The 23,921-nt window shown below is 34.8% G+C and overlaps 3 protein-coding genes across 3 annotated transcripts; all 3 read left to right on the forward strand.

The window, feature by feature from the left end:
* The first annotated feature begins 4,602 nt into the window (after positions 1 to 4,602).
* Positions 4,603 to 6,917, forward strand: LOC116029908. The gene is made up of 10 exons (XM_031271952.1): positions 4,603 to 4,749; positions 4,858 to 5,128; positions 5,271 to 5,367; positions 5,449 to 5,576; positions 5,661 to 5,748; positions 5,833 to 5,971; positions 6,063 to 6,174; positions 6,219 to 6,340; positions 6,437 to 6,664; positions 6,750 to 6,917. Exons 1-10 carry the CDS (start codon positions 4,603 to 4,605, stop codon positions 6,915 to 6,917), a joined length of 1,500 nt encoding a protein of 499 aa, XP_031127812.1.
* Positions 6,918 to 15,243: 8,326 nt separating this feature from the next.
* On the forward strand, positions 15,244 to 18,809 carry LOC116029909. The gene is made up of 4 exons (XM_031271953.1): positions 15,244 to 16,030; positions 16,158 to 16,961; positions 17,091 to 17,375; positions 17,476 to 18,809. The coding sequence occupies exons 1-4, from the start codon at positions 15,244 to 15,246 to the stop codon at positions 18,807 to 18,809; spliced, it is 3,210 nt and encodes a 1,069-aa protein (XP_031127813.1).
* Positions 18,810 to 18,866: 57 nt separating this feature from the next.
* On the forward strand, positions 18,867 to 20,674 carry LOC116029910 (ATP-dependent DNA helicase PIF1-like). Its single transcript, XM_031271955.1, has 2 exons — positions 18,867 to 19,244; positions 20,417 to 20,674. The coding sequence occupies exons 1-2, from the start codon at positions 18,867 to 18,869 to the stop codon at positions 20,672 to 20,674; spliced, it is 636 nt and encodes a 211-aa protein (XP_031127815.1).
* Positions 20,675 to 23,921: the final 3,247 nt, after the last annotated feature.

The following is a 23,921-nucleotide window of genomic DNA, read 5'->3' on the forward strand; positions in this document are numbered from 1 at the left end:
AGGAATTAGTTTGTACAACTCTACTTGAGTTGGTTGAACAGTTGACTTGCTAGTTAGTAGTCACAATGTTTCAAGTTCAATTTTATAAAAGACTTTGGTTCATTGTTAAAGAGTATTTAGTCACTTGATATGATTTTCCTGATTTGAATCGATTAACTATGGATAACTTAGAGTAATTTATCTCAATTTTTTTTAAAAAAGAGAGTAATTTATCTCTTTGTGGTCCTTTACGATTTCTGTATTATATTGTGATATTTATATCCAACTTGCAACCTATGTACTTGATTTGTCATTATTTCCATAAATCATCTTCGCTCTTGTTTTGCAGTTCTGCGTGTCCATAGCAATTGTATGTTCGGCTCTAATGCTCTATTTTGCAGTTCCGGCAATTAAGAAACACCTAGAATATAAGTGAAAGCTTTTTTTTTTTTTTTTTTTTTTTCTGAAAAAATATAAGTGAAAGCTTTAATTCAATATATAATATATACTCAAAACCGTGAATGGAAAATTGATTCTCAAAGAAGAATTATTTGAATTAAATATAATGAAATTTGGAAGGCTTTTTGGAAGGCTTTGAGAAGCCTTTGTCTCACATTGAAGAAGGAAGTGAGTCTGCATTACTATATATACAATTATTTTTAGAAATGTTTGCAAGTAAACTCAAGGTAAAATTGATTTTTTTTTAAAAAAATCAACTTTAAAATAAAATAAATAAATAATTAAAAAAAAAAGAAGAAAAAACCAGATTGCCGGCTTCTCCTCAAAGGAGAAGCCGGCAATCCGGCCTCTCCGTCCAGTTGGACGAAGAAGCCAGCCTTGGCTTCTCCGTCTAACTTGACAGAGAAGCCAGGCCAGCTTCTTCGTCCAGTTGGACGGAGAAGCTAGCCATGGCTTCTCCGTCCAACGGAACGGAGGAGCCAAGGCAGGCTTCTTCGTGCCAACGGGGAAGCCCTTGGAGATTTTTATTTTTTAATTGAATTAAAAATATATTTTTTAAAATTTTAATTAATTTTTAAATTTAAAAGTCAGTGGAAAATACACCAACTCCTTGTTTGTCTGCCTTATATCTAAATCTTATATGAAAATTGGTTTGACGGCCTGGCTGCCTGGCCTTCATATGTATATATATATACCTTCATGCATATTCCATCTATGGTAGTTAAACTACAAGCCGGAGTTGAAAGCTTAGTTTAATCAAAATGAGTTACTACCAACTGACAGATAGTCCTTTATGTAGCCAAAATGTGGGAGACAATGATTCTCCGATGCCAATTATAGGCGTTTATGTAGCAGCTGCATCTATGGCCTGTTCCTTTGCAATGTTCTTAAACTCATGTTTGACCTTCATTAACTCCTTTCCCAAGTTTAATGTTCGCTTCTCCGGCAATTTCTTCCCTCTCAATGCAACTTGGTTGACATTATTAGCTGTGGCTACCAAGCTGGCAGCCGATCTCGCAACTCCCAAGTGGTCTGACCTAGATAATCAGGCAAAAATTATGAGCACGGTTTTCTTAACTGTTGCTATGGGTAACTTTTTCACCTCTTTGGGCTCTATGAATAATGCAGATATTCTAACCAACCTCACTGCTTTAAGCATATTGGTGATCACCGTGGTTGTCGATTTATACATCCAATTGAGTTTCCATGTGTTTGGTTCCCTATCATTGGTAATCATAATCCAAATTCCTTTGTTGTCCTGCACGTGGATGACTATTGTGTGTACGGGTCTAGCAGTTCCAGCAATTAAGAAACGCGCAAAATCAAAGTATCAGAAGCTAGTTTCAGATGAGAGGCAGATGGAAGCTGCTGGGCAACAACATTTATAGAGTTGAAGAGCTTAGATTGAGCATTACAAAGTATTGGGTAATGGCAGCATCTGGTAGCCCCCAGCTTCTGATGAAAAGGTTGGTCACCTTCGTTTATACCAATATCATCTGCCTACTTTCTGCCCTTATTTCATTTCTAGGACGTTTTAACTCGGAGTTTCTAGAAAATGAATCTGAATATAAGTGGTCGATGGACTTGATTTTAGTTTCACAATATTATGTCACGTTACCAACTATGGTCATAGCTATAATCTTCATGATTGGTGTGGTTGGTTACAAGTATGAGAATAATGGGATTAGAATCAGTAGAGAAGAAGTCACAATTGAGTCCTATTGGACTGAAAAATTGGTTGAGTGAAGGCAGCGATCAATACCTATAAAGTTTAAGAGATGCACACTCAATCAACTTATTCACAGCATAAAATCTTTGATTTTGACTTTCTGCATACTAATTCAGACTATGAATGTAATGTGGTGTAAGTTTTGTAGTGTTATCTCTTTTTACTCGATGCTTCCATTAGTACTTCTAGTTAATCCTTTAGGCAAATTAATTAACCATTATTTAGGCAAATTGTTCCACGAAGAGAAAGTTCCAAATGACAAGAGGAAATCAGAGGTAGATCTCAATTGCTTTGTAATATTACTTGAAGGAGAAAAGCAATTCCCAAAAAAATTATTGAGAGGGATTATTAATAGGGTGGATAAACTTGTTGAGATGGGTAAGAAGAAACGGCCACACAACCTTTTTAATCTTCTCAATCAAAGTTTCTCTTTTGGTGGTGTGGTAGAATTTGATAGCAATCGAGTTCCAAATTTGCATTGTTGTCTGGTGAACCTCCTAATTGTTGGACACTTCCGGTGGTGACACTATCAAGCATCGCCATTGCAATTCCAAACATTGCAAGTCAACATGTTGATTGGTTGGTAAGCAGTGCTAATGAAGGCCTTCGCTATGCAAGCCTCATAGATGTCTTGGATGAGAAATGTGGGTTGAAAAGTATTAAAAATGTAGCAGATGTTGTGTGGGGGGGAGTTGAGCGTCATAGGAAGTGGTTAGACGTGGATCTTGAAAGAAAAACTAGAGAAATAAATTCTGCTAAGGATATTATTCGAGATCTTGCTGATGTAGCTAAAAAGATTGTTATGGAGTTTAGCTCTAAAGAGAATAGAATGATAGTGGAAAATCCACTCTATTGGCCTGCGAATGTTTTAGCTGCAAATTCAATGTACAGAATTACTCGAACCATTCTGCTATACTACGAAGATGGTGAGTGCCAAGCTGAAGAGTTGTTTAGGAAGTTAATTTGCATGATTGCAAACATATTGGCGGCTTGTCTTACCAATTTGCCGCATATGATATATACTAAGTGTATAAGCAGTGCAATTGAGGAAAGGCTAGAAAGCGTACGAGATGCAGCTATCATTTTCGGAGAAACAGAAGATATTCTAAAATTGTTTGAAGAGTGTAAACTTTCAAGCGCTGGTCCTAGTCAACCATTATGCATTGATGAATGGCGTGGATGGATTGAGCAACAAGCAACAACAGTTTCATCTTCTGCAACAAGCAATGGAGCATCCTCTGTAGAGTCCAATGAACATGTGGTTCTCCAAATGCAGGCTTGATTTATACATGTCATATGTGTAATTGATGCTTATGTATGTGTCCTTTCTTATTTACATGTTACTTCAAATTTAGACTTGATTTGTTTGTGTGGTTTTCTTATGTAAGATTGATCATCATGTTAAATAATGTATAGTTAATTATAATATAATTTTTATTTAGAACCTAATTTATAATGTAAGGAATATTATATGTTGTAGTGCTAGCTTGTGCTTTTGTTATATACCTTTAAGTACATCATCATCCTCTCAGTACATCAATGCCTTCATTTGTAGAGAATCACATCCTAGTGCCATGGTGACTTCAAACCTTGATCAAAAGCTGTATATATTGACCTTCCCAAAACATCATATTCTTATCCAAATCACCTAAGCAAAATCGTCAACAATTACACAAGTGACAAAATCAGCTCAAACGGTGGTGGTTGTGGTGGGCGGTGGCAGCGGGAGTGATTGGTTGCTCCACGGCTACACAAGGAAAATGACTTCCCCAAAAAAAGGGTATTCTTTTTCCGGAGAATCACATCTATTTTCTATTGACCACACTCCTATTTTCCATTGATTCCCATTTTCCCCCTCTAGCCAAACACTGAAAATGTGAAAAATGATTTCCAAAAATTATTTTTCAGGTTTCCAAACACACCGTAACAGTAAATAGAGACACTGAAGTTTTGGGAAGATGATTTTCTACCATTGTTCTAATATATTGTTCATTTTCTATAATAAAAAAACCAGAAGAAGACCATTAAATGCAGTTCCCGCCCAGTGCAAAACGGCGTAGTTTTGGTTTATAATTACGGTATATCACCGAGAATTGCAAAACGGTGCAGTTTTGTAATTAAGGAAATACCAACGATGTAAATGGAAGATTAACTGCTGTGAAAGGAAACATAATTATTTCAAATAGTAAGTGTTAGGCCACACGTTTGTAAACGGCGTAATTCCCTTTACATCGGAAAGGGAATCGTTGCCGTCAGTTCGACATCCCAGGCATGCCTGCACCGTGAAGGCCAAGATGTCCATTAATGCGCAGCCTTATATATTACAGGTTAGTGAAGGATCCCAAATAAATGCAATTTACTAATCAAATTTAAATTCCTGCAATCTACTAATCGAGTTGAAACTGATATCCCATTTGCATTCCAACTTCAGAATCATGGGAATGTATTGTCTTTTAAATGAGTTGACGACGTTTAAGAGGAGGAGTGCTGTCAAGGTTCGAGTGGTTCGATCATATACTGTAATGGAAAGGAGAGGATCATCAGAAATCAAGAGTAAAGAGTTGGTGCTGCACGACGAAGAGGTATCTTTCATCATCCGAATTTCTGCAAAAAAAAATTCATTATTTAGTATTTTGATCATATAAGATTTATAGATTTAGGGTTTAGTGTGTAACACTTGCTATGTTCAGGCAACAGTAATCCATGCCTGTATACCAAAGGATGTTTTACCAAAATTCCCAGAAAGCTTTTTAGAAGGAAATGTCTATTGTTTCAAGAACTTTTATGTCGTTGCAAATTGGCATACCTATAAGACTAGCATGCATGAGTTCATGCTGCAGTTCAATCACGAGACTATCATGAAAGAATCTAGGTCAGATAATTTCCCTTACCACATGTTCAGACCGAGACCATTCCATACTTTGAAAGGTAATCCATCACTAGATGTCAAGGAGTTGATTGGTAAGCTTTTTTTTCTCTGCATACTATTTCTATTTCTATTGTTTATTTCTAATACATATTATTAGATTATTAGATATGGCAGCATACACTTTGTTTTATCTTCCTGTCTGCTGAGCTTTTTTCTTTATTATAATTTTATTAGATTTAATTGGCCGTATTGTTGAAATACGTGCTCCCCAAGAAAAAACAATTTCTGGACAGAATACTGTCCTCATAGACTTTGTTTTAGAAGATGCAATGTAAGTCAACAAAATACTCATCTACTTTCATTTCATTTGTATTTCATTTTAACTAACAATATGTTAAATGCATTCAAATAGGGGTAGTCGTTTGAACTGTACCTTTTGGGATGAACACGTGGCCAAACTTGAACCATTGTACAGATCTGCTTCAAAGGACCCTGTTGTAGTGTTAATCCAATTCTGCAGAATCAAGCTTGGTGCTAGAGGTTAGTAAAAACCATATTTCATTGTTTGCTTATTAGATAGTTGATTTAAACAGTTTATTGACCATATATATTTTATATTTGTAGATGGTGATGTGAAAATATCATCTTCATATGATGTTACTAAACTTCTAATTGATGTGGACTGCCCTGAGATTCAGAACTTCAAAGAGAGGTATGATAAACTTTAATACATTTTCTTTTCTTCTATTGTTTTTTATTCAGATTTCTTTCTTTTAAATGCTGAAAACTACTACAGTCTGGTGGACATTGGTGAACAAACTCCAATGTGCAGTATTGGTTCAATGACAAGCTTCAGTTTCACAAACAGTATTGAAGAGTCAACCAGTACAACAATGCAGATGACTACCATTTCTGAGATATATGGGAATGAAATGGTAAAAAAAAAATTCTTTTCACTTTATTTGTTCTGATTTCGTATCATAATATATAAGATATAAGTTAACAGATTATAATTTCTCTTTGCAGCATGGAGAATTCTGGGTTGCTGCCAAGATAAATGGCATTGAAAAGTCCAATGATTGGTGTTATACTTCATGTAGAAAACCGGGTTGCAATAAGAAACTTAAAATTTCAGAAGGTGTTCTGAAATGTTTCAAATGTAACATGACTTATTAGACTTAGGGTACAAAATTAGACTTAGGGTTGTTGACCTCAAAGGTACTGCATCCTTTTTGTTGTGGGATAGAGATTGCATGGAACTTATTGGTACATCTGCCACTGAGTTATACCAGAGGAATAAGAATGTAAGTATCCTTATCAAAATTTTCCATTCTAAAAATTTTTCCTTATTTAGACATAATAGTTTTATACTATTAATATTTTTCATTTCTAAATTACAGACTCCAGGTCCACTAAAGGAGATCAAGGCATTAATTGGCAGGATAATGCTATTTAGAGTCTCGGCAAATACAGACCAATTTATCAATCTGTCCTATGCCTTCCCAGTTTTAAAGATTAACACTGAAAGCAAGTTTGTTCAACAGTATTGCAAGGAACTCTTGGAGGCCCATGACAAGGAACTTAACTCTACTGTGCAATTAAGTAATGATGATGAGGAATTCCTACAGGTAACTGATAGTTCATTTAATTTGTACATCGTCATTAGAAAGAAGAGAATACCTTGCAATTTGAATTTCTGTTTATCCATTTCAGGGGTTTGACAGTGATGAAGCTGAGAGCCCGATACAGATGCTGCCACCTATGAAGAATGTTGAAACCTCTGATGGACCGGTGAAGAGAAGTTTGCTGGATCAGTTCTCTTCCACCAAGTGCTGCAAGAAAGTGAAAGACACTAAAGTGAAGATTGAGAAGACTGATTGAAAAGATGTTTCTAATGAACATGGATGGACTGTGACTTTTTGTTTCAAAAAATTTATGTTTTGCTTGCTTTTAATTTTTAAGACTGTTAAGACTGTTTTTATGTTTTAGTCATGTTTTGGACTTGCTACTTGATGAATCTTGGGGTTGTATTAAATATTTTCATCCAGTACCTATATTGTTGAATTTAAAGTATACTGTATGCATATATATATATATATTTTTTGCAGGTTAGTGGTCAGTTATAATCTTCTACAATTGCTGTAAAGATTCTGTATTCCAAGACTCCATGTTGAAGTATTTTTCCTAAAACAATGTATGAGTAGTAATGTAAATGTAAATGTCAAATACTCTTTTTTTATCCAATCATTGTTTTTACTTTTTTTATCCAATCATTTTTTTACTTTTGTATTTGATCTGCTATAAATAAATGTACACCTTACCTTTGCATGCTCTGTGTATTCCTTTCTTCCTTCTGTATTAATAGTACCTATATGCTATTAAATTGAGAATACATAACTTAATCACATAGATAGTACATAGCAATGAATAAAGATTTCTAACATAAATTATTTGTGAAATATTAACAGTAGTAAATAAATGGTTCCAGTTTGGAACCATAATGGAAATAAATCAGCTATTCGAACCTTCACAACACTAACACTTAAAGTAAAATGAAAAAAAGAAGTATGATCTATTAGCAAGGTCATATTCATTAACAAACTCAATTGAAGCTTTAGTTAGTGTTAATAGCTTCACAACACTAACACTTAAAGTAAAATGAAAAAAAGAAGTATGATCTGTTAGCAAGGTCATATTCATTAACAAACTCAATTGAAGCTTTAGTTAGTGTTATTTAGCAAGCATGTAGTGTTTCTGTAGGATCTTATTATCCCAATCAGACCAATTAAAACCATTAATGCACTAGCGTTGGAATTTCTATGTAAGAATACACTAAAAGAATAAAATTCAATCCCAGAAATACTGTTTTTTATTCATGCTTCAGGCATTATTGAGCCATGAACTGCTTAGAAACATTAACGTCTACTAATGGAGACAAAGTACATATGGCTGCTGTGTATTCGAAACCCTTTACAACCTGTTATGTATAAACAGAATGCACTACAAGCGCACTCTAACGCACTTGCTCAAATAAAGGCAACGGAAAACCTTAACACGCACAGTTAAATGCAAATGAAAAAAAAAAGTACGTCCTATTAACAAACCTGGATTAACAAATGCAGAAAATACTTTTTATTTTCACTACAAAAGCAAGACTTTTTATTTTCACTACAAAAGCATTTCATTTTCAGTAGAATAAGTATTAATTTCCATTTCAACTAAATATCTTAATATCTTAAATCTTTACATTCTATCTAGAAGAAATAAAAAAGGTTACTCAATATTCTTTTAGTTCTATAAGAATAGTGTATCACTTCATATGATAAAATTTGTTGTATGAAAGAAAGAAGGTTACACATAAACTTCAGCTCCAACACAGCTCCCCCTGCAGCTCTAAAATCTTTGTTGTCGGGCTGAAAATAAAAAAATCCCCTATTAATAATCGGTATACAAATTTATAAAACTAAACTCAGAAACTTTAAAACAGTGGAAACTCATACAGTCCAGTAAACAGCAGATGTGGCATCAACAAATGACAGCTGAGGAAGCCCAAAATCACGGACTTTCAATTTGCGAACTGCATTAGTTAGGTTTTCTGTAAAAAGAGATTGCATTAGAACATTTACCGTAGTTCTCTTAGTGCAGAATAAAAAAATGTTGACTTAACTTGGCTAGAAGTATTCATTTTCCAAATTTGTGTAATAGATAGTATTAACTATTAGAAATAGTTATTATTATTGTATAGTTTGTATTCTTCAACTTAAACTATTAGGGATGAGTCATGTAACAACACAAAGTACTATGTAAAACACTATCTTAAAAAGCGCGATATTTGTGTTTTAAGATAGTGTTTTGCTTTGTACTCTTACATGACTCATAGGTAAACATTGGTGTTTTAAATAACTATGAGCATACTTGGTTAATACCATATACGGTTAATAACTACAATCTTAACTATAATATGACATACCTTATTAGCAATTTTAAAATTGGTGATAATAGTTTAAGTCCTTTTGAAGGCATGACTTTCACAATAACAGATCTGCATAGGAGATGGTGGGACAGTACTGTCAGAGTCAAACTAAACCAAATAGAAGGAGGTGTTAGTAGCAGCATTAAGAAATAATTAAAGGTCAAACTAATAATTGCAGTTTAACTAAACAAAAATCAAATTATTGGTGCTTAAATAATTCTTTCTAATATCTAGGTTACACTTTAACTCAAGAACTACAACTTATTTCATTTTTTAAGTGGGTGGACTATGAAATTAAATACTGTGGTAGTACTACTATGTAATCTTTATGCTTTTCTGCCTTAATGATGTTAGGGTCTTTTGGTATTCATGCCTTCAACTACATATTATCTATCCAGTCANGCTGTAAAGATTCTGTATTCCAAGACTCCATGTTGAAGTATTTTTCCTAAAACAATGTATGAGTAGTAATGTAAATGTAAATGTCAAATACTCTTTTTTTATCCAATCATTGTTTTTACTTTTTTTATCCAATCATTTTTTTACTTTTGTATTTGATCTGCTATAAATAAATGTACACCTTACCTTTGCATGCTCTGTGTATTCCTTTCTTCCTTCTGTATTAATAGTACCTATATGCTATTAAATTGAGAATACATAACTTAATCACATAGATAGTACATAGCAATGAATAAAGATTTCTAACATAAATTATTTGTGAAATATTAACAGTAGTAAATAAATGGTTCCAGTTTGGAACCATAATGGAAATAAATCAGCTATTCGAACCTTCACAACACTAACACTTAAAGTAAAATGAAAAAAAGAAGTATGATCTATTAGCAAGGTCATATTCATTAACAAACTCAATTGAAGCTTTAGTTAGTGTTAATAGCTTCACAACACTAACACTTAAAGTAAAATGAAAAAAAGAAGTATGATCTGTTAGCAAGGTCATATTCATTAACAAACTCAATTGAAGCTTTAGTTAGTGTTATTTAGCAAGCATGTAGTGTTTCTGTAGGATCTTATTATCCCAATCAGACCAATTAAAACCATTAATGCACTAGCGTTGGAATTTCTATGTAAGAATACACTAAAAGAATAAAATTCAATCCCAGAAATACTGTTTTTTATTCATGCTTCAGGCATTATTGAGCCATGAACTGCTTAGAAACATTAACGTCTACTAATGGAGACAAAGTACATATGGCTGCTGTGTATTCGAAACCCTTTACAACCTGTTATGTATAAACAGAATGCACTACAAGCGCACTCTAACGCACTTGCTCAAATAAAGGCAACGGAAAACCTTAACACGCACAGTTAAATGCAAATGAAAAAAAAAAGTACGTCCTATTAACAAACCTGGATTAACAAATGCAGAAAATACTTTTTATTTTCACTACAAAAGCAAGACTTTTTATTTTCACTACAAAAGCATTTCATTTTCAGTAGAATAAGTATTAATTTCCATTTCAACTAAATATCTTAATATCTTAAATCTTTACATTCTATCTAGAAGAAATAAAAAAGGTTACTCAATATTCTTTTAGTTCTATAAGAATAGTGTATCACTTCATATGATAAAATTTGTTGTATGAAAGAAAGAAGGTTACACATAAACTTCAGCTCCAACACAGCTCCCCCTGCAGCTCTAAAATCTTTGTTGTCGGGCTGAAAATAAAAAAATCCCCTATTAATAATCGGTATACAAATTTATAAAACTAAACTCAGAAACTTTAAAACAGTGGAAACTCATACAGTCCAGTAAACAGCAGATGTGGCATCAACAAATGACAGCTGAGGAAGCCCAAAATCACGGACTTTCAATTTGCGAACTGCATTAGTTAGGTTTTCTGTAAAAAGAGATTGCATTAGAACATTTACCGTAGTTCTCTTAGTGCAGAATAAAAAAATGTTGACTTAACTTGGCTAGAAGTATTCATTTTCCAAATTTGTGTAATAGATAGTATTAACTATTAGAAATAGTTATTATTATTGTATAGTTTGTATTCTTCAACTTAAACTATTAGGGATGAGTCATGTAACAACACAAAGTACTATGTAAAACACTATCTTAAAAAGCGCGATATTTGTGTTTTAAGATAGTGTTTTGCTTTGTACTCTTACATGACTCATAGGTAAACATTGGTGTTTTAAATAACTATGAGCATACTTGGTTAATACCATATACGGTTAATAACTACAATCTTAACTATAATATGACATACCTTATTAGCAATTTTAAAATTGGTGATAATAGTTTAAGTCCTTTTGAAGGCATGACTTTCACAATAACAGATCTGCATAGGAGATGGTGGGACAGTACTGTCAGAGTCAAACTAAACCAAATAGAAGGAGGTGTTAGTAGCAGCATTAAGAAATAATTAAAGGTCAAACTAATAATTGCAGTTTAACTAAACAAAAATCAAATTATTGGTGCTTAAATAATTCTTTCTAATATCTAGGTTACACTTTAACTCAAGAACTACAACTTATTTCATATTGTATGAAAGAAAGGAGGTTACAACTACAACTTATTTCATATTGTATGAAAGAAAGGAGGTTACATATAAACTTCAGCTCCAACACAGCTCCCCCTGCAGCTCTAAAATCTTTGTTCTCGGGCTGAAAATAAAAAAATCTGCTATTAATAATCGGTATACAAAATTAATACATTAGAAACATATAATACAAAAATCAAATTATTGGTGCTTAAATAATTCTTTATAATATCTAGGTTACACTTTAACTCAAGAACTACAACTTATTTCATTTTTTAAGTGGGTGGACTATGAAATTAAATACTGTGGTAGTACTACTATGTAATCTTTATGCTTTTCTGCCTTAATGATGTTAGGGTCTTTTGGTATTCATGCCTTCAACTACATATTATCTATCCAGTCAAAAACCTGTAGGAAGTATTAAAATACCAATCCCAACTACAGCTAAAACAGTTTTGTCCCAAATCACCCTAGATACAAATTGGGGAATGCAAATATGAGGCAGATAACCTGTTCAGCAGTCATAGGCATCAAAAGGAAACATCAAACTCAGAACAAAGGTATTCTACAGTAATCTCAAATCACTTTTGCATTCCCTTATACATTATCACCTTAATCACTTCAGTTCATATTATCTAAGAATCAAATTTGTATTCACTAGCATGTACAGTTCATCAAATTTTGAGGTTTATATCATAAACTGTTCTAAACAATACTTCATTTTCTTAAGAACTATGAATTCCTTAATGTAAACTATAGCTATTGTATACAGTATAAGAGCTGACACTAGCAAGAACTAATATTATTGTAAAATTTGAGAACCGTACCTAAATGCTCTGTGTAATCCTTAGGCTGGAATCAATTAGTCCACATATGTAGAACAGATCTAACCTGTGAAACAAAAACAGCACAGAATTTAACGAATTCATCAAGAAATTCATTAATTACCAGTAACCGTAGCTCGATTCATTAGATCCACAAATCATAATCGCTGATCATCGGAATCTGCGAATGAAAACCTAACAATGGGATTCCGGTTGTGGATTTCGCCATCTCTGTGTCGAAGTCTGGGTAGATCGACCGAAGTGGAGCTCATACAGCTCCACTTTAGTACACAAAATCGATCTGAACATCGATTTGGTAACCACGATACACAAAATGGAAATAGCACTGCCAGCGTTGGGTTTGGTCTGAAGGGAAATCGCAGATGCAACGACACGATAGCTCTGCGTTTTTTTTTTTGGGTCCAAAATTGTTTAGCTAATGGATTATTATATATATATATATAATATTAGGTAATTATATAATATTAGGTAATTATATATTTATGTGATTTTGATTACTTTTTGTGTTATTTTTTTAATATTTGTGTATCTATGGTACTGATAATAACATCGTAACGGGCAGACTTTGTTGTTTACTATCGACCTAATAAATAGATTATATTGTTGTAATATTTCAGAGAACACAAGCAATGCGCGAATAACGGATACTTATAATAACACTCCAAACAATGGGAAAGGCGTACAGACGCAAGTTTCGTGCATTTCCGCTGTTTTTAAGAATACAACCAATTCACCTTTGAGCATCCTGACTAACAGTAAGTTCTTATATCTTTTAATTTATTATAACCATTCATTTGTAGAGAAATTGTAGACATTGTTGTAATATTACAAACAACGTATTTGACTCAACGACATGATAATTTTCAGGTGGTAACTTAATCAAATCCAGTATTATTTGCATGAATAACACATCAGAGACGTCACATGAGTTAAAAGGTATGCGGAAATTCATTTCGTACACGAGATTTATTCCATATTAATAAATTTTAATAACGGTTCTATAAATGTTTTTAAGAATTATATTATGTGTTGACCGACTTGGATATATTGAATAGGATTGAAGAAAAAACAAAAAATCCCGTTACACGATTTGACTAATGGTTAGTTATCAATTCTGTCCATATTATTATGTCATAATAAATACATTTTTCGCATGCATCAATTGAGATATTTTTTGCATGTTCAAAGGGGACCCCACTAAACGCCGGTTTCATGGAATGGTATACCCGACGCAGTCAAACAACGGGACCCCGTACACCAATGATGGACCTTTGTCAAATTCTGCTCTAACAAGAGTGAACGGTACTCTAACCGATGTCTCAAGAGGTTAGTTATTCTACTTCATAATGTGTACAATCTTTTTATATCCAATTGCATGAAGTACAATCTGTTTGAATTGAAAGACACGTGAACTGTTTCTATCTGTTAAATACTAATTTATTTCAGGATTGCAATTCTGTATCCTACAACACTCTGAATCAAAATAAATGCCATATGTACTCTACGTGTAGAAAATTAAGTTAACATTATTATATGTTACTGTATTATTAGGTAGTTCGGATAGGGTCATTTAGTTTTATTATGTGTATAGTAATCCCTTATTAGATATTATTAGCAATGATACATGGTTAAATAATGTTGAATAACGCTTTTCATTTGTACAACAGCTATAGAAACTGGCAAAAGCCATGTCAATCATACAGTTGATGACCATTTAGTAGTTCGCAATCTAGCACAAGATTTCTCCCAGGCAGACAACGAACATGAACAACTGCCGCTACCCAATGAAGGTACGTATGATTGCGTTATTAACTATTTATTCGAAATTTCATAAATACTTGCCTACAATTGTTTAGTTCATTGGTTCAGAAAATATCAATGAATTGTTATTAGTGCATTTAGCATAATAAATGCCATATTTTCATTCGGCAAAACATGTGATATAATATTGTTATTTAGTTAATGCTCATATTCGATTGTTTTTTATTGTGTCATTTTGCAAACAGAATCACACTTCAACAGTAATGAACACCCTACATGTCAATGCTTTGAACCAGACAATGAGTTGGTTATACCACCAACACCAACTCTTGGTATGCTATTGTAATTGCAGACTTCAAAATTAATTTTTATTAATTTTTTACACTTTATTTAATCAAATTGCATTATATATCTTAGATGATTGCATTTTTGCAGTTGCCTACATGGATATTGGTGACCCAAACAATATATGCGAACACTGCAACGCAATCTATTGGTTTGAGGAGCGTGTTAATAAGGCTGTGCGTAGCGGAACAACTAAATATTCAACGTTCTACGGTCATGGGAAGATCAAACTACCCAAAATGTCTTTACCTCCAAAAAGGATTTTCAACTTATTCTTTGAAAGAGGCACCAAACGGAATGAATTTTTAAAACACATAAGGAGGTACAATAACATGTTTTCTTTTACGTCGTTGGGGGCTAAGGTAGATAAATCCATCAACCTTGGGAATTGCCCACCGATATTTAGGATAAATGGGCAAAATTACCATTTAATGGGAGGACTACTGCCAGATGTTGGTAAGAGCCCGAAGTTTGCTCAGTTATACATCCATGACACGGAGAACGAGGTAGAGAACCGCATCAATGCATTCAGGTATTAAAATTTTGTATTTGTTGTATAACCTCATCGATTACTTTTTACTTCCACAAAATTATTACAAGAATCTCTTTAACTAATGTATTCCTATTGATCAAATAGTGGTGCTGAAATGAAGGACAAAACGCATGTTGATATAGTTCAAGATATCAAGCAAGATCTAGATGAGCACAATGTGTTGGTGCAATCTTTTCGATAGGCAAAAGCTCAGATTGACAACAATCCACAAGTAAATTTTAAGATGAGGCTGATTGGTAGGCGGCAGAGTGATGCCAGAACATACAATTTGCCCACTGCTTCTGAGGTTGCTGCTTTAATTGTTGGCGATCTAGACCCTACACTAGGGCAACGAGATATAATAGTGGAGACAAAGGCCGGGTCACTTAAGAGAATAAACGAGCTCAATCCAGCATACTTGCCGTTGCAATATCCTATTTTGTTCCCGTTAGGCGAAGATGGTTATCGTGAAGATATCCAGTACTGTACTACAGCTACAAAAACAACTGGCGCTAGGGTTCGTGTTTCCCAGCGGGAATATTTTGCTTACAGAATCCACGACAGGTTCAGTGAACTGTCAACAATGTTATATGCGAGACGACTGTATCAACAGTTCCTGGTTGATGCTTACACCATGGTGGAATCCGGCAGGTTACTTTACATTCGCAATAATCAGAAGGCATTGCGGTGTGAGGCATACAAGGGGCTGACTGATGCTCTGACTAGGGGGGAGGTTGATACAAACAAGCAAGGTAAGAGGATCATATTACCTTCGACTTTCACAGGGGGTGCTCGATATATGATACAGAATTATCAGGATGCAATGGCCATTTGCAGACATAAGGGGTATCCTAACTTATTTATAACATTCACATGCAATCCTAAGTGGCCTGAGATTCAAAGATTTATGGACAAATGCAACCTCAATGCAGAAGATAGGCCAGACATTGTATCTAGAGTCTTCAAGATGAAGTTGGATGCTTTAGTGAAAGAGATACGCAATGGCAAGCTATTTGGTATTGTAACCGCAGGTATTTCATAAAATTATTTTAATGCCTTCTTTAAATATGACAATAAAAAAGAATTGACTATGTATATGCTCTTTCTATTTACCATATGTGTTCTGATTTTTGTTTTTTTTTTTTTTTGGTTATACAGTGGTGTATACTATAGAATTTCATAAACGTGGGTTACCACACGCTCACATACTCATATTCCTAGAAAGATTGACCGAAGGCTTTTCAGCTAATCACATGGATGAGTTCATATCTGCCGAAATACCTAACAAGGAACAAGACTATGAGTATTATAAAGCTGTTGGGGAATTTATGATGCACGGGCCATGTGGACAAGAAAGACCTAAATCTCCGTGCATGGTCAATAAAAAGTGCTCTAAACATTTTCCCAAAAAATTTGTTGAGGTATCCACATTGGATGATGACGGTTACCCAATCTACAGGCGTCGTGACAATGGTGCAACAGTCGAAAGAAATGGGGTGCATTTGGACAGCAGGTACTGTGTTCCGCACAATAGATATCTACTGTTGAAATACAAGGCACATATAAACGTTGAATGGTGCAACCAATCAAGATCAATCAAATATTTGTTCAAGTATGTCAACAAAGGGAATGATAGGGTGACTGCTGAATTCTACAAGACCACAAATGATGAAAACGAAAATGTAGCCGTGGATGAAATTACAATGTATTACGACTGTCGATACGTGTCCGCGTGCGAGGCAGCTTGGCGATTGTTGAGTTTCGATGTACAGCTTAGGCACCCCCCCGTTGAGAGACTAAGCTTCCATTTGCCAGACTGCCAAACAGTTGTTTTTGAGGATGATGATAGGATTGAAAATGTGCTTAATAGACCGACTGTCAATCAAAGTATGTTCACCGCATGGTTTGATGCTAACAAGAAATATGCATCTGCTAAAGAGTTGGCTTATATTGACATGCCAAGTAAATTTGTGTGGAAGAAAGATATTAGGGAATGACATCCTAGGAAGAGGGGTTTCTCTATTGGACGCATATTTTTTGTACCTCCTGGTAGTGGTGAAGTTTACTACTTGAGATGTCTTTTAAACGTAGTCCGTGGTCCGACGAGTTTTCAAGACATCAAGACAGTTCAAGGTGTTGTATACCCAACTTTTAGAGATGCATGCTATGCTAGAGGGCTGCTAGACGATGATAGAGAATACATTGATGCAATTAATGAAGCAAGTAATTGGTCTACTGCCCAATCTTTGAGGAAATTATTTGTCATATTACTCACTGCAAACTTGGTGAATCGACCTGAGAATGTGTGGAATCACGTCTGGCACCATCTATGTGAGGATTGCCAATATAACAGGAGATTAGTGCTGAAAGACATGGGTAATTTCTTAATTCCATTTCAAGTCATATAGTTGACATAACGATTAATGTTTTGCTCTATCGTGAATAAGATATCTATGTCTTATTTTTAAAACTGCAGGGTTGCGATTGTCTGATGATGAGAAGAAAAACCTAGGTCTTCTTGAACTAGAGCTTTTATTGCAGCTGTACAACAAGTGTTTGAAAGATTACCCGCAAATGCCAAATCCAAATTATGATGATGCATTATTGGCTAACAATCGATTGCTGTTTGATGAGCTTAACTACGACAGGCAGGCTATGAGAGAAGAAAGTGAGAAGATGGAGAGTCAATTAACTGATGAGCAGTTTGTTGTATACGACACCATTCTAAGTGATATACAAAATCAAAGTGGGGGGTTGTTCTTTGTATATGGTTATGGAGGTACAGGAAAAACGTTTGTTTGGAAAGCATTATCTTCGAAGATAAGATCGGCAGGTGATATTGTACTGAATGTTGCATCAAGTGGTATTGCATCATTACTACTCCCAGGAGGTCAAACAGCTCACTCAAGGTTCGCCATTCCAATTGCAGTTAACGAGGATTCCACGTGCAACATTAGTCAAGGTAGTCAACTGGCCGAACTGCTAATCCAAGCCAAGCTAATCATATGGGATGAAGCACCCATGATGCACAAACACTGTTTTGAGGCTCTGGATAAGACAATGCGAGACCTTATGCGGTATAGCGATCCTCAGAGCGTGCATAAGACATTTGGCGGGAAGACAGTGGTATTAGGGGGTGACTTCAGGCAGATATTACCGGTCGTTCCTAAAGGCTCTCGGCAAGATATTGTGTCTGCTGCAATCAACTCATCTTACCTGTGGGAGTCATGCCGAGTACTACGCCTGACAAAGAACCTGCGTCTTAGAACACTTGATGCGTCTGCCAATAAACTGCATATTGAACAGTTTGCTGCTTGGTTGGCTGATATAGGAAATGGAACTTTAGGCGGACGTAATGATGGCCATGCAAAAGTTGAAATACCGAAAGAAATGTTATTGCCATCAGATGGTGACTACATATCTACAATAGTGGATAGTGTATTCCCTATGTTCAGGCAGGGCGGATCAGACTTTCAACAAATGGAGAATCGTGCCATACTTGCGCCAACACTAGATGTGGTCAATGTGGTAAATGAGTATATGAGTGATTTGCATGTTGTTGAGAGCCATACATACCTAAGTTGCGACAGTGTTTGTAAGTCTGACTCAACGAATGGTATACTATATGATATGCACACTCCAGAATTTTTAAACGGGGGTATACTATATGATATGCACACTCCAGAATTTTTAAACGGGTTGAAAGCTTCGGGCATACCCAACCACTCTTTAACTTTGAAGATTGGGTCTCCCGTAATGTTGTTGAGAAATATAGATCACTCAATGGGACTTTGTAATGGTACAAGATGAAATATAGATCACTCAATGGGACTTTGTAATGGTACAAGATTGATCATTACTAACTCAATGGGACTTTGTAATGGTACAAGATTGATCATTACTAAGTTATCTGATCATGTTGTAGAAGCAAAGATTGTCAGAGGCCACAGTGCCGGTAATGTCGTGTTGATACCAAGGATGTCCATGACTCCAACTGATACAAGATTGCCATTTAAATTTCAAAGAAGGCAATTTCCCCTAATGCTGTCATATGCAATGACTATCAACAAGAGCCAAGGACAGACTTTAACACACGTCGGGCTACTACTAAAGAAACCCGTATTTGTTCATGGTCAACTATATGTGGCTGCTTCAAGGATTAGTAACCCTTCTGGGTTAAAAATTCTAATACCCAATGAAGGAGGTAAGAGTAGTAACTACACTACCAATGTTGTGTACCATGAAGTTTTTAATAATTTGTAAATTTCCTTTACAAATTAATGTTTTGTACTATAAAGTATTTCTTTTATAATGTTTTTTTAAATTAGCTCCTATTACATAAATTACAACATATAAACAAAGTTAGTTCTATGGATTATATCATTGTAAACTACGTAATAAAATCACATAACAATATTTAACTTTAGACCGTGCATCGCACGGGTATAATACTAGTATATATATATATATATAGAGGGTCATAATCAGGTGTGGTCGTGCCTTCCCGTGCGGTTTACACCACTGAATGTTAAGAAATACACCACACAAATATACACTATTAGGTACACATCACCAAAAATACACCACTACGTATGAAAAAATACACCACACAGTGTTAAGAAATGCACAATTAGAAACAGGGGAGTTATGATGTGTTTTTATGCATTTTCATTGTGGTGCATTTCTTAACATATTGAGTGGTGTAAATCGCACGGCCGCACGGGAAGGCACGGCCACATTTGAACAGATTTCTATATATATATATATATATATATATATATATATATATAATCTTTAACAATGATTATTTTAGTAGAACATTGTGTAGTTAGTTGAATATAATGACTTGTTCTATGGTCTTGTATGCTGGATAATAGTGGGATAATTTTCTAATGGGGATGGCAAGCCTTATTCAAAATATTTTTTTATCAGTTATTATAACCAACAGTTTACCAAAGTTATAACCAATGAAATATTATCACATTCTTGGCAAGGTTCACTTTTAATTCCTGATACATAATCAAATGAGAATGAGAGTTCATTGCCTTAACGATATTCTGTATGCTTAATTTTGGAATCACAGATAGAAGTTGTCTAAAGTCTACAAAATACAACAATTTTTTTTCTCTAATGGTGCATCTAAAATAAATGGTTTGTTAAATCTCAAAATACGGCACAAGCTTTTATCCAAAACTTTAAATCAATATTTATGCATCATTGAAGCTTTCATACAATTTGCTATGTGATAGATTAAATTAATTCGGGTAGTCCGAATTAATTAACTCAATAATTAAAAGGAATAAATGAATATGATAAAAGAACAAATGTAAAGACAAGAATATTGGTCGTGGAGACAAAGCTTGTATTAAGACTTGACAAAGAGGATTTGAGATCTCTTAACATGACAACAATGACAGATGCTCGAGGTGGTTACTCGTGCTGCTGCAAATGGTGTGACTCTTTCTCCATTTGGGATACTCATTCAGGAAATTAAGATGTTGATTCAGCAGCTTCCTCAAGTTAGTTTTGTGTTTGTTCCTCGAACTGGAAATGGATCTGCTCATGTTTTAGCACGAAAAGCTCTTTGTAATCCAGGGGTAGAAAGGATCGAATGGTCTGATTCTATTCCTTCTTTTCTGTCTGTTTCAGTTTGTAAGGATACTGGTAATGCTTAATATACGATTTCATTTTGGTTTTCAAAAAAAAAAAAAAAAACATGACAACAATGACTAAATTTATACTAATCCGCTTTCTAACTACCCCACAAGAATAAGGTAGGTGGTTGGGACCTCTTGAGCGAGTCCATGCACCTCCCAAACACCTACTCACTATCCAGTAGCCACCCCTAGACCACGGGAAGGCTCGGCCTCGTGGTCCTGGTCGTGTATGTTGATAAGTATTGGACTTGGTCCTGGACCCCAAGGCATCGGGCTCGGCTTCGAGCATTGAGCTCGACCCTTGAGGCCACGAGGCTGGGTGAGGGGCCAGATTTGGGTTGGACCGGGTTGCCTCGTTTCCTTACCTCGGGTCAGTTTGCTCTGGACCTACTTCCAATATATCCCTCATCAGTCCTCCACTCTCCGAGTTGCGAGTCATCGTCAGAGTAATTTTGAGCTAAATCTAATCCGATCTCCACAAAAATTGTTTACCTATTGTAGCCTTCGCTCGTTCACCGTGACTAGTCTCGTGTATCTCGAGCTTGGTTCACCGTCTCCTTGACCGAGTCCACCTCTTAATTATCGACCTCCACTACCAGCCCCATGATCAGTCTAGAGCTTTGTTGGGGTTGCTTGTTACTCATACATGTCTTGAGCCTTGTGGTTAGCCGCTATTGGCTTGGCTTTGGGCCTCCTTGAGCTTAGCCGAGCTCACATGGGATGACCTCGATTTTCCTCGGCACAATAATGCTTCATGTGATGAGCTCCCTCTGCCCTAAGTTAGGGGGTCTTCTTAGTCCGCCAGGCTCATTCGGTCGTCCAAGGAGTCAGACCTCTTTTGCTTCCTTAGGAGATAATTTCGTGGCCTCGATTGAAGTCTTGGAAGCTAAAGCGATTGTGTTGCATTTGGCTTGAGTGCTCCCCCGGACATTGCGAAGGTCTTCCTCGATCTTAGCTCATTAAATCCTCACATGGTGCTCCTCTTGGGCGACTCAAAGGTGACCAATCAATGTGCTAAACTCTTGATTTTTCGGGGTCGGCCTCACACCTTGTTGGGGTTTACCGTTGCTTGGCATGGCCTCATGCCTCGGGTCAGCCATGGTGCTCACCACCATGTGGTTCTTCAAATGCATGCTTGATTTATATGTGTAATTCTCCCATTTCTCAATTGATCAAAGCTAAGCTTTTCTTTACTTATTCTACATTTACTTCAATTAAATTGTGCTTGGAATGGCTTCCATTTCAAATTGTATTTGCTTTTCAATTTCCAATATGAGTAGCTAGATTCACACATGGATTTGGATTGAACTCTCTTGTTGTCGATGCTTGGATGAATTAAATTGTAAATTGGGATGATATGATGCATTAGTTGGGGTTCTTGTTGTGAGAAGTGCTTATGGGCTCTTGTATAATTAGAGCCCAATTGTACACGAAGATCATGGATGTGTATTGTTGCTATAAGAATAAGACAACGGCCCTGTTTGGTAAATAACTAGCCTATCAATCAATTTTGGCTTATTTGACCATTATTAATTGTTTGACTTGGTTAAAAATCAATATAAATGTTTGGTTGATAAGGTTTTTGTAAGTCCAAAATACTAAATTTCAAAATGCTACTGAAAGCAATCTTTTCAATTAGTCTTTTGAGAAAAGAAATTATATCAAACAACTATCAGCTAACAACTAATTTACCAAACACTTTTATATTTTGTGTTATACTTAGTTCTTCTTGAATGCATTTGAACTTGGCTATTTGAACTACCTTCCAAAACAGTAGAGGGATTTTTTCTTTGGGTGAAGGAGAGAGAAGGTTGGAAAGACAAGAAATTGAATTTGTAGGAGAGTTTTTTGTAAAGAAAAAGAGAGAAATATTGTTAGTGTATGCACCAGCATGTATAGTGGGCCCGTTCCACTCCAAATTTTTTTCTTGTTTTCTCTGTTTTTATTTTATTTTTTTATTATTATTATTATTTTTTTATCCTCATCCTTCTCTCTTCTATTTGTCCAAAAAACTTGACATTGTTGGTATACGGTTGGCAATGCTATTAGGTGGTTTAATTAGATGGAATATACAGGCACATATATAAAAAAGGCAGACCTGCAGGTAGTTGAAATTCATTGGAAGTTTCATGGCATATATGCAGTGATGTCAACAACGTTATAGAAACAACATTTGTGCGTTGAAAACAATGAAGGATGCCTATAAATAAATAAAGAAAAGTTCCATCCACTTCTTTGATTCATTGCATAATTTCCTGGAAATGGGCTTGTTAATTGTTTAATAGTGTCATTTCGATATATTGTTGATTATACAGATGAAAACAAAGAAGGATGTCTATAACTTCTTCTTCTTCTTCTTTTTTTTTTTTTTTTTTTTTTTTTGGTACCTTTTTATTGGTTAAATGAACATTCTTTGGCTTTAATAAGGTCCTCTTAGAGGTATGAGTACCTTATCTAGAAAAATTTCAAGACTAGTGGTTAAGTTTCATTTGTAAAGAGTATTTGGTCATTTATTTCATACCACAAGGTTTCAAGTTTAACTCATTGAGAGAGGTGCTTATTGGTTCTCGATTTGAGCTGGTCAGCTGTGGACAACATATGATGATTTACTTTCTTATGGTCTTATACTAGTTAAAGTCACAAGACGAATTTTACCTAACATTCAGACATATAAACTTTTTCGTAAATCAAAGAGACTAGTTATGGCCACTGAGTGTTGCTCCAAACATCATGCGCAACAACTAAAATGTTATGTTCAGGTGGAGCTCGATCAGATCAAAATTAAGAATACTCTAATGTTTAGTGGATAATCATTAGCAAACACTACACAATAATGATACATTAGTTTGAAGGCAAATATAAGTAGAATATGGCTTATTGTTAAATTAAAAAATTATATTCAAATCTTTAAATTTTAGAAATATAATACCAAATTCAAGAAAACAACACGATTTTGAGTTTTAAATTAATAGTGACTATTAATTTTTTTTTTCAAAAAAAATAATAGTGACTTATTTATATTATTAAAATAATTTTATTAATCATATTTAAATAAAAAGTATTAAGTTTAACATATAACAAACAATTATAAGGGACAATGATCATTTTAGTCCCTCAATTGTACTAGAATAGTCAACTGATGAGTACCTTAATTATACATGTGATCTCATTTAACCACTAAATTGTTTGTTTGGTGGCCATTTTAGTCTCTCACCTCAAAGAGTTGTTAAAATCATAGGTGATGGAAGGGTAAATATATAAATTC

Source organism: Ipomoea triloba, chromosome 9 (genome assembly GCF_003576645.1).
Source record: "Ipomoea triloba cultivar NCNSP0323 chromosome 9, ASM357664v1".
In the NCBI taxonomy this organism is placed as follows: domain Eukaryota; kingdom Viridiplantae; phylum Streptophyta; class Magnoliopsida; order Solanales; family Convolvulaceae; genus Ipomoea; species Ipomoea triloba.

Excerpts from the sequence above, each read along its gene's own strand:
- LOC116029908 (XM_031271952.1), top strand. The coding sequence starts at position 4,603 with ATGGGAATGTATTGTCTTTTAAATGAGTTGACGACGTTTAAGAGGAGG. Across the intron at positions 5,368-5,448 it reads TTTGTTTTAGAAGATGCAAT|GGGTAGTCGTTTGAACTGTA; the intron begins GTAAGTCAACAA and ends GCATTCAAATAG. Across the intron at positions 6,665-6,749 it reads ATGATGAGGAATTCCTACAG|GGGTTTGACAGTGATGAAGC; the intron begins GTAACTGATAGT and ends TATCCATTTCAG.
- LOC116029909 (XM_031271953.1), top strand. The coding sequence starts at position 15,244 with ATGAGGCTGATTGGTAGGCGGCAGAGTGATGCCAGAACATACAATTTG. Across the intron at positions 16,031-16,157 it reads ATTTGGTATTGTAACCGCAG|TGGTGTATACTATAGAATTT; the intron begins GTATTTCATAAA and ends TTGGTTATACAG. Across the intron at positions 17,376-17,475 it reads ATTAGTGCTGAAAGACATGG|GGTTGCGATTGTCTGATGAT; the intron begins GTAATTTCTTAA and ends TTAAAACTGCAG.
- LOC116029910 (XM_031271955.1), top strand. The coding sequence starts at position 18,867 with ATGGGACTTTGTAATGGTACAAGATTGATCATTACTAAGTTATCTGAT. Across the intron at positions 19,245-20,416 it reads CCAATGTTGTGTACCATGAA|ATGCTCGAGGTGGTTACTCG; the intron begins GTTTTTAATAAT and ends CAACAATGACAG.